We start from the raw sequence: 11,793 nt of genomic DNA, 5'->3' as shown, positions 1-11,793 counted from the left end.
GAGGCTTTTGAGCTGAAAGTCAGTCTGTAGTACATAGAATGACTGGGAGCCTTGGAGGATACTCAAAGATAACTTAGAGAGAGAGAGAGAGAGAGAGAGAGAGAGAGAGAGAGAGAGAGAGAGGAGATTAAGAATAATGTCATATGATGGGCAGTGGTGGCTCACGCCTTTAATTCCAGCACTTAGGAGGCAGAGGCAGGTAGATTTTTGAGTTCAAGCCTGGTCTACAAAGTGAGTTCCACGACAGCCAGGGCTACACAGAGAAACCCTGTCTTGAAAAACAAAACAAAACAAAACAAAAAAAGAATAATGTAATATTTAAATAATGTAATATTTACATTTAACTTCATTCTCTAAAGCAGTAGTTTGTGAGCCCTTTGGTAGTGAATGGTGCTTTTACAAGAATCTCATATCAAATATCCTATATATCAGATACTTATAATTCACAACAGTAACAAAGTTGCAGCAATTATGAATTAGCAATGAAAATAATTTTATGGCTGGTGATCATTACAACATGGTGGTTTTAAACTAGTGCAGCATTAGGAAGTTTGACAACCATTGTTCTTAAGGGTGTATATATATATATATATATATATATATATATATATATATATATAAATATATAATATTGAGAACCACTGTTCTAAAAGGAGTCTCATAGACTCTATACTAACAAGTAAGATTCTTGTATTGCAGATCAAATCTATTTGATAGGATCTTTATATATTTGGCAACACAGACAACCCTTTAGGGGGTGCCATGAAGGTTTTGTTCTGGGGACTAACATAGCTGCAGAAGCAATTCTATTGAATATAATACCAAGTAGTGGGAAGAAGTAACTCATGAGGACATATTCAAGGTCCTTACGGAAACAAGACAATGAGGGCTGATGTTGGAGATAAGGCAAATTCAGCATATGCTTATTGTCTAACCATTGGGCTGTGAGTTTGATTTCCAATATCTAAGTCAAAACTTGAGCATAACATGTTTAGTCTTAGTAAAGGCAGTATTGGTGTGCCAATAGAAATCCAGAAAGGAACATTCCTGAAGTTTTCTGGCCACTGAATCTCACCAAATCAGTGAGGACCTGGTTCAGTAAGAGACCCTCATTCAAAGACCAAGACAGAGAACAAATGAGAAAGATACCATATGTCACCATTTGGTATATACACACACAGACACACAAACACACAAATGCACACACAGGGTGAGGGAGGGTTGGAGGGAGAGTGAGAGAGAGAAAAGGGGGGCTCACAAAAACAGTCATTCTGGATGTCAAAAAAAAGAAAAAAAAAAACAGGAAATCTTAGAGATTGACCTTGGGAACTTCAAAATTCTAAGTTGTCACAAGTAAAAACAGGCATATGTAGTGAGAATGTTACTTCTAAGGATGCAATGCCCATGGTAACTCTGTATTAATGCAATAATACCATTACTACAAAGTGAGCATTTTTATTATATGGACACTTGTTTTCTACCTAGTGAGAAAAAAATCTCAACAAATAGTTAATTGCTTCTTTTTTTGTGTGTTCTATGATAAGTCAATCAATTTGAAATGCTAAGTTATTCTTTGATTTCAGCAATGATGAACATGCTGTTAATATATCTCTATTCAAAACTAATAATGATTTCAGCTATGTTTGAAGTCTGATATTTTTATGACTCTTCAGAAATTAATAAACTCTACTATTACATGATAATCTATCTATGAAAGAAGATGAAAATAGGGTCATAGTACTATAGCAAAGAGGGAGACTTGCTGAGTGGGTAACAATGACAGATTCCTGCCCCTCTTGGTTGCATTTCCATGAACAAAGTTCCACATTACATCACAATGACCTGTATAAAAAGGGAGATGATGCTTTTCACTACAGCAGTCTGAGGAATTTCTGGGTAATATTTAACAACCACCACATTGAAGAACTGGTGCCGGCTCATGGGTTCTGCCTTCCTTACTGAACCTAATGTTACACCATATTCTACAGCTGGTCACACTCTTGTTTGGAGGCTGGGGTTGGGCTACTGTACAATGCTTATCTCCTGCCACAGTGAGTTCATAGGCATCTGCCACCTCCCATCTTCTATGTCTTCTCACACACTAATACCATTTGTGTTGTCTTGTGGGCTCTTGTTTAATACATTATCTCCTGTATATGTTCACCTGCATAAAAGAATGATATAAGTTCCACTTAAAATAAAAGTGCAACATAAATCTCATAATAATACTACTTATGCATCTATTATATAAATAAATATGTTATTATATCCATAGGTTAGTTAAACTCTCAGTATTCACCAGAGAAGCTTCTACTGAGGTTGATGTTGATAAATGCAGTGACCCATAACTAGGCAAGATAGAGATAATAAGATTCTTTGAAATGCTCAGTCCTGAATGAGACACTAATTACTTGTCCTTCCAAGGATGAGAGATCATTGTATAAGAGAAGACAGAGTGTAAAGCCCAAAGGCAATGGATGACCACAAGAAAGTGTTTTCCAGACACCTAAGTTCAGTTGCACATATGAAGTCACTGTGGTTAGGATGTTATGTACAAGTCCCATGCAAGCTTAAGCCAGATATAATCTTACCATGGAGAAGGAAGGTAGGCATGAAGTTCTAAATTTAGCTGAAGAGCTTTTGGGCTCTTACCTGATAGCAGGTAAGAGAGAAGCAATTAATTTTCTCTAAGAGTATAGCTCTTATTAAGTCTCTCACACCCTAGTTATTATCTTCTGTACTGAATTAAATCTTTACGGGACTAATAAATGAGACCTATAACTACACAAAGGCAAAAATGAATGTGTATGCGTATGCATGAATTTACAATGAGTCTATATACCTACCAACCCACCTACATATCTACCTCTTTCCCTACTTTACTTTGCACAAAACTCTGGTTGAGAACACTTGAGGCTTAAGCCAAACAAGACAGAGACTTGTCAACTTGTGGACACTGGTAAAGTGCTGTATTATGATTTATTATTTAGGTTTCTAACATAATTTATTGGAGAAGGCAACAAAGATGTATATTTTTCTGTTATTTAGCACTCATTTCTTGTTTGTATGTAAGCTCACTTTTCATCTTTTCTATGGAAAATGCATGGGCACACACTAACAGATATTACATTATTATAATTATCAGTTTCTTATTATTTGCGCATGTGATATGTGTGTATGCACATGCTACAGTGTACATCTGGAAGTCAGAGGACAATTTTAGTGAAGTTGCTTCTCTGCTTCTATCTTTGTTTTGTTTCCTGTGACAGAACTAAGCCTTGTGGGGTAAGGTCTTTTACCTGCTAAGCTACCCCACTGTCCCCTGAATTGAATTTTGAATGCTACACTTTCTATTTGGTAGGCAATGTTTTAAGCTTCAGTCATATGTTAGTTACGAAGTATTAGCAAAACTGCCCAATGGATTTAATGAAAACTGAGACTTAGTCTATTTAACAACACAGAGCACTATCACTATTTTGATTTAACATTCTGACTAGGTTTGGGAAATATATATTAATGTGGGGTTCTAAGAAGTTCCTGACACAAACTTTAGCATAGATGCTGATCTGTAAAGTTTCACAAGCTATAATCCACACAAAATATGCTGGTGTCCTAATATCTATATTATACAAGAAAGGAGCACTGAAATAAAGCAGTGTCCAGTTACATCCAGATGTTCCAGTGTAAGCGGGAAAATGGACAGGAGTTCCTCACTAAAGCATCAATTACATAATTTTAGAATTAGAGCATTTGTTCTAGACTATCAATCTCTATTTTAAGGCAAACTAATGAACAATAATTTTTGGTTGAGCTTATTTTTTTATTAGATATTTGCTTCATTTACATTTCAAATGCTATCCCCAAAGCCCCCTATACCCTCCCCCCACCCTGCTCCCCAACCTACCCACTCCCACCTCCTGGCCCTGGCATTCCCCTGTACTGGGGCATATGATCTTCGCCAGACCAAGGGCCTCTCCTCCCATTGATGGCCGACTAGGCCATCCTCTGCTACATATGCAACTAGAGACACAGTTCTAGGGGGTACTGGTTAGTTCATATTGTTGTTCCTCCTATAGGGTTGCAGACCCCTTTAGCTCCTTGNGNACTTTCTCTAGCTCCTTCATTAGGGGCCCTGTGTTCCATCCAATAGATGTCTGTGATCATCCACTTCTGTATTTGCCAGGCACTGGCATAGCCTCACAAGAGAAAGCTATATCAGGGTCCTTTCAGCAAAATCTTTCTAGCATATGCAATAGTGTGGCAATGTTCAGTTTAATAATATTTTACTGATTAAAGGATTACAGATTTTAATTTGCAAGCATTTACACTAGTTTCAGTAACCAGTCAACTTTTCTTTATCACCTTTCTTCAACAATGGTTTCTTCAATACCTAATTTAATTGAAGAAAGTGAGTTGATTTCTTACATTCTAAAGCATTCAGATGTTTCATAAGGGATTTCCTGCAGTCACAGTAGTAGTTCTAATGACTGTAGCCTCTGGGCATAGGGTAGGCTTAGTAATTATACCTGATTTAGCAAGGAGAAGATAAACAGTTCCTGTGATGGAAAGAAACACTTTTACTGAGGAAGAAGATGTCAGTTGAGTGTCAGTGTCCTAGGCTGATTAGGTCTCCTGTATTGTTCTAGAATTCATCATGTTGATTGGAATAATCATCTCTAATATATATAAATATTAATGTCTAGTGATGTTATCATTATTTAATATCATCTATCTATCTATCTATCTAATATTATCATATGATATATGTTATAGTTAGTTTGTTTTAGTTCTTTGTGGTTCTGGTGATAGATAAAGTAGACAGATACTATCATTTGCCTGGCTCTAAGGAAGGTAAAAAGGGAAAGTCAGTCAGAAGGACTGTCACAAACAGTATAGCCTATAAAAAGTTTTGGGGTTAGGTTCATAGGCACAACCCTCAGGACATTCAGGTTCTAAGAGGTAAACGAATCATAAAGAGCTATTTATGTATCTATCATGTATCTATTTATCTGTCTGTCTATCTTCCTATCTGTTTCTATCTCTGTATCTATCTACCTACTTATCATCAATTTATAACATTCTAGCATCTATCTATCTATGTATGTATGTATGTATCTATCTATCTATCTATGTATCTATCTATCTATCTATCTATCTATCTATCTATCTATCTATTAATCTATCACCTATCTATCATCTTCCTCCCTATATTCCTATATAAGATCTAAATTCAATAAGTATCTATGAGAGAAATAAATAGGGAAAGAGGGTAAGGACAATGAGTCACTATTTTGAATAGTTATCAGTGATGTTATGGATCTGTCATAACAGTATTGCCTAATAGAAGGGAACCGAGGAATTTACTTTAGATTTGAAGTTGAAGTATTTGCTACTTATGTAAGATTTGAGAAGATGCTAAAATGGAAAGGAATAGCCATGTTAATTTTTAAAGAAGAAACTGCAAAGGCTCTAAATTTAGCAGCAAGCATCTATGTTGCATAAGCAAAAGAGAAAAAAATTAAGAACACAAGGATGAGAGAACTGGATTACAGAGCAGAAATTACAGACATGGCAGGGGCAGGGTGGAGCAGATATTTAAATGGTGCAGGGGGATAAGAAATGTGACCTGGCTGCATTTGCCCTGTATGCTTTTCTGCTAAATTCCATTCAGTTGTTTCGGACAAACACTGCTGGCAAAGGTACTAGCAGTCTTTCTCCACCTGTGGCCTGCGACTCCTTTGGGGTTCAAGTGACTGTTTCACAGGGGTTGCAAAAGACCACTGAAAACCACAGATATTTACATGACAACCATGATGGTTATGAGGTGGGAATGGAAGTAATTTTGTTGTTGGGGGCCGCCACAACATGAATAACTATAAATGTTTGCAGCATTAGGAAAATTGAGTAAACCACTGTGCTAAACGGAGAAGAGACAATGTTGGCTCAGAAATAAATTACCAACCATGCCAACCATTTATTTTACAGTGCATACAAAAGAAATGAACTGATTAAAAGGTGCAATATAGACAAAAGTGATGTGTATCATTTACATTTACTATACAAGGGCATACATTCTAGTTTCAAAATATATGCATCAAAGACATACTAAAATGAAGTTTATATGGAATGACAAGGTGCTATTTAGGAATAAAATAACAATTAGTGAAAATAGAATCAATGAGCTTGAAGTAGATGAGGGAGGCATATATGGGAAAATATGAAGGGAGGAAAGGATATATATCCAAACAAAAAATTCATATTACTATATCTAACAGAAAGTCATCAGAAAGTCATCCATTGTTTGTCTACTATAATAGATTTTAAAAGTATGTTTCTACACTGCTTTCTCATTTTTAATCCTCATTTGCATGCATTATCTTGTTTAATATTCATAATAGCTGTGACTGAATATATTGTGATTACTCTCATTTTAAAGATCCATAAACTGATGCTAAAATATTTAAGTAACTTAGCTAAAGCTATACAATGACTTTGTGATATAAGCAGGCCTGGCCTCACTACACACACATGTATCTGGTCTGTTCTTAACTAAATTGACTAAAATGCCTTACTCAGCCTTGTCCTGAAGATTCCCTTGGAAACCAATGGAAGAAAGAACATAGGATCATCAGTCTTGAGAATGATATACATACATATATATATATATATATATATATATATATATATATATATATATTTACATTTTTTAATTATTATTTTCTTTATTTACATTTCAAATGCTATCCCGGAAGTCCCTATACCTCCCCACCCCTGCTCCCCTACCCACCCACTCCCATTACTTGGCCCAGGCCTTCCCTTGTGCTGGGTCATATAAAGTTTGCAAGACCAAGGGGCCTCTATTCCCAGTGATGGCCAATTAGGCCATCTTCTGCTACATATATATTTAGGAAGGTTTCCAGATGAGACCCAAATAATAACTGTGCACATGAAGTTGAAACATACTCAGATTAGTGTGCCGTTATTCTATAATTTTGTCTTGACAAAGGTTAATATTTGGATCAGACATATAACTAGAAAATGTGGCTAGGTCTTAATGCTTTTACACTTAGAAAATTCTATGATACTTTTGGTTTCCAATTTCCAATACCACTACCAATCAATGAATCATAAATGGCACATTCTTTGAAGTTTCTACTGAGTATACAAAACTCCAGTTACGTCATTTGCAGATTAATCTCAGTGAGGCACTCTCTGAGCTCAGGATTTCTTCAAGATCTTCCCAGGAACATTACTCGTCATTCTCTCAATATCTCATCACTGAACCTCATGGCAAGATTTCTATTGAAGGACCTTTTCCTAGAATGCACAATTTTCATCCTTAAGACTCTGTGCATTTACCTCCTCCTACTTCTTATATAGCAGTAGAGAACTCCATTCAATTTGCAGTCAAATTGGCAGGTGATCATCCTCTGTTACTCTCATATTGAATATTTGTAATTTTTAGGTTAATACTTATTTGCCATCATTAATATAATTAATATAATTTTATGCTCTATTTTGTATCAGCCAGCACCTCACATACTGTCACCTAAAAATCATTTACTATATGAAAGTACTATCAGTGGTTTGTTATAAATAATATTCAACCTATCCCCTTTTTACTGTACTTTTGTTTTCTAATTATAAATATGTTACATGTTAAGGGCTTAAAAGAGGGAGAGGTACCAGGCGTGGCAGGGCTACATGGAGAAACCCTGTCTCGAAAAACCAAAAAAAAAAAAAAAAAAAAAAGAGGGAAAGGTGGCATCAATAATCTATCTTTGCTTGTATGTTTTTCTTATTTTTTTCTGGCTGTGGAGTGGTGTATACTATGTAACTGATTGATGATGAATACTTTTGTCAGATTGGTTGAAAATGTCAACAAGACAGGTCTTCCAGTATGTACCTTGTAGTATTTAATCTACACATATATAACTAAAGAGCCTTGAACTCACTGGCACAGGTAGAAATTTCCTAAACAGAACTCCATTGGCTCAGGCCAATGGAAGAACTAATAAATGGGACTTCATGAAACTGGAAAGATTATGTAAGACAAAGGATATAGTCAATAGGACAAACTGGAAACCTACAGATTGGGAAAAAATCTTTACTAACCCCGCATGCAATAGAAAGCTAATATCCAAAATATATAAAGAACTCAAGAAGCTAACCTCCAAAAAAAAAAAAAAAAAAAAAACAACCCTTTCAAAAATCAATGAAGGTAAAAGACACACTTAAAATAGAAACTGATGAGAAACAATTTATAAAATCAAAAGTCACTTACAGGAACCAGGAATTTTTTAATCTCTTCCAAAGCATGACTCATCCGTGAATAAGCTTCCCCGGGTGGAGCAAACACTTCAATTAATACATGCAACTCGTCACTCAAGTGGGCATACTTGGCCTCCCCGCTCTTCCTCAGCTCTTCTTCCTGTGAAGAAGTTATATTTAGACATATGGATCCACTCATTTTGCATTGATTTAACATTTCCTGAGAACATGACAAAAGGCGACCATCTAAGCAAATTTTCCAAAGGGAGTAAGAAATTCTTAGAGAAATAAATATCTGGTGCATGATGGTTAACCATTTTCAAATCATTTTTAAATTTGGATTTTTAAATGGCACCTGCCATTGTCCTCAGCCGCACAATTTTTAACCAGTTTAATGAAATGTTAAGCTTGTGAAGGCGAGACATTTAAGTGCTGTTTATCCTTGTACAAACATCACTGCATTTTTTGAGGACAAGGTTCCTTTGTGTCTGGAGTAAAGTACTTTTCAAATAATAAAAATATGACCATTGAGTTGTACAGCAAAATCTGTTTTAATATTTGTAGAAATTACATGAAAGATTGGTGGGAAACAAGGGCTCATCTTTCAGCCAGTTCCCCCACTGCCAAAATATCACAGAAAAATACAAGCAAATAAAACAAACCAATACTTTTGGAATTTCAAATTGGACAAACATTGTTTAAGAAATAAAAAGTGCTGGCAAGTACCTTTCAAAATAATCACAGTCATAGTCATTAGGGAAACAAAAATCAGGCTACTTTAAAATGTCATCTCAATCCAGTCAGAATGGCCATCATTGTGAATGCAATGCCAACACTGCGTATGTTGATGTGATAAAGGTGGAATATTTTACACTGCTGGTGGGAGTGAAAGCTAGTATAGCTACTCATTAGACAGGAACTTTCTCAAAAACTATAAGTGCCATATGTCCCGATATTCTAGGCCACTCCCAAGGACTTTCTATCATTACAGGGACACTTCCACTGCTACTCTTTTGGCATTAGCTGAAAATGTACCCAACTTAGACATTCAAAAACAGATGAGAACATAATAAAACTATGGTACATATATACATTGCAATAAAATTCAGCTGAACTGATAACCAAAACAGCCTAATTTTCATGTAACTGGATAGAACAGGAAAAGATCCTAATGTGTGAAGCCATGAAGGACAAGGGACACAGATTCCCTCTCATAAGTGGATCCTTACTTCAGGCCTTTTGTTTTGCATATTTTAGTTGCAGCCCAAGTAGAAGTTATGGAAACTCACAGAAAAAAAACAAAAGGTATTAGCCAGAGGCATAAATGAAGGAAAAGAAGAGGAGATTGTAGATGAAGAAAAACTGAAGAGGTGAACGTTAGGTGGGGGTGGAACGGCTTAGACAGGGAGGAGTATAGTAGCTAAGAGGTAGGGAGAATACATGTAAGATGAGAGAAGAGAGAGGTGCCTGAAACTAAGAGACAGAGCAGGTGTGTGTGTGTGGGGGGGGGGGCTGGAGCTTCAAGGAGAGGACGTTCTTGTTTGGAATAATCAATATTAAAGATGTATAAGAGGATTTTATACAGGTTAATAAAACCATGGTTAATACAGTGGTTCCAAAATATATATTCCAATAAAGGAGTCCAGGGACTAGGCAGATGGCTGAGTGGTTAATAGCACATGTATAAGTCACAGAACAAAATTATAGGAGATCAGTAATATCTGCATGTGTAGACAGTGCCGTTCCAAAAATGTATGGATTATTTTATAAGATGAATTTATTTTTCTGTTATGTGTACCTGTGTTTTGTCTGAACAAATGTCCACCAAATACGTGCCTTTTCCCATGGAGGCCAGGAAAGGAGCTATCAGGTACCATGGAACGGCAGAAACTGATGATTGAGAGCCAATGTGTGACTGCTAGGTGCTGAGCCCAGGTCCTCTGCAAGAGCAGGAAGTACGCTGAACTACTGAGATCCAGCCTCAGCCCTGGAGGGCCCTGAGAAAGGGGTGAGTGGGAGAGGGACTGATTCAGTGATGACTCGGAGTCAGCAGTGGATGCAGGCTGTCAGGTCAAGTGCTCTCTTTACCAGAGGATTCTCACCATCCTCCTTCTCCTGTCTTCCTTCTCCCTTCTCATTCTTTTCCCTTCTTCCAACCAGAGAGCCTGAATCCAACGTTTTTTTTTTTTTTTCCAAAGCTACATCATCATGGCTTTGAATATAGTTAATTATTTTAAGAAATCTTTAAATTTACATAAATTTTATGAATCCCGGATCATTACCCCCAACCCCTGTTTCCTTAACAGAGGAACTAAACATAAAAACTTATGGTTTTCCCACAGCCTGTTCTTCACAGTCAGCTGGGCACAGCTCTTGCTGTTCCTTGGTAGAGCAGACAGCACAATCTTTAGTAACTACTTTCATGTAAGAGCAGAAAGGTGAGCGACTACTGAAGTTACAATAATTTCTTACAAAAATTTAAAATTTATGCACATAAAGCAACTAGTTCCCTAAAATCACTCTAAATCTAAATTGTCATTTCCAATCCTTCAGAAGAACAAAACACTAACTTTTTAATGCTTTTATATCATATTTTAATTCTCCAATCTTTGTCTCCTATCCTAACAATCCCAGAGCCTCCTGTATTCTCTTTCTAATGCTATTTATTTCTAGATCATGTACAAGCCTTTCTCCTATAAAATAAACCCATTTATCATTTGCTTCAGTTTTATAGATTCCTTCTTTTCCTATCCAGGTCTTTTCATCATGAGACTATATTAACTTTTTATCATATTAACTTTTTATGCCCCCAAGTTTTCCCTGGCTATGCCTATAGCACTCATTGAGCCAGAGGGTACAGGTATCTTCTCATAATTCCAAATTCAAGGCCATGTGTATCAATGAACTATTTCTACAAAGGACCATGTAGGCTTTTGTGGACTCTCTGGTAATGTTGCCTAGATCCTTTCCCATGCTTTCAAAGGTCAAGCGGAAGGCTAGTTCCTTGTCTTCCACATCCTCATGAATTCCTCAATCTCGGGAACTGAATTATTTTCTTTTATTATAGAGTGATTAGCTATGAGTAACGGGGGAAATAAATTCCCCAAATACAGTGTTGGAAAGTAAAACAAAGAGATAGCAGATCAGCTTCAGGGCAACAGCAGTCAGCACATCTGAGGATCAATGGCTTCGGGATGCTCCATTTATAGTCCAATATTCCAATGTTCGGGAAGTCCAATTATACCTTCAGGAAGCAAACTGTGTAAGCAGAAGGAGGAATAGTACTACATGGACTCAGAAAGGTACTAGCAATGTCCAGCGGCAGGAATTGTATCACATCTTCCCTTACACAGCCATGCTGGATCTGGCACTGAACCACTGAGACATTTCTCTAATCCAAAAACGTAAGTTATTCACCAACACTATTAACCTGAGACAAATACTTCTGAATAATGAAGAGTATACTTGCACAGATTATATATATATATATATATATATATATATATATATATATATATATAT

General features: G+C 36.4%; 1 protein-coding gene across 4 annotated transcripts in view; it reads right to left on the bottom strand.

The window, feature by feature from the left end:
* Window positions 1–11,793, bottom strand: part of Khdrbs2 (KH RNA binding domain containing, signal transduction associated 2) — a 468,795-nt gene that overhangs the window by 237,278 nt on the left and 219,724 nt on the right. For all 4 annotated transcript variants that reach the window (XM_021198026.1, XM_029539289.1, XM_029539288.1 and 1 more), the window contains exon 4: window positions 8,285–8,431. In XM_021198026.1, coding sequence (XP_021053685.1) covers window positions 8,285–8,431 — 147 coding nt within the window. The remainder of the gene's footprint in view (window positions 1–8,284; window positions 8,432–11,793) is intronic.

The sequence above is a fragment of the Mus pahari genome, chromosome 5, assembly GCF_900095145.1.
Source record: "Mus pahari chromosome 5, PAHARI_EIJ_v1.1, whole genome shotgun sequence".
NCBI lineage: Eukaryota > Metazoa > Chordata > Mammalia > Rodentia > Muridae > Mus > Mus pahari.
Note: the sequence above shows the minus strand (reverse complement) of the source record. Positions and strands in the feature narration are given on the sequence as shown.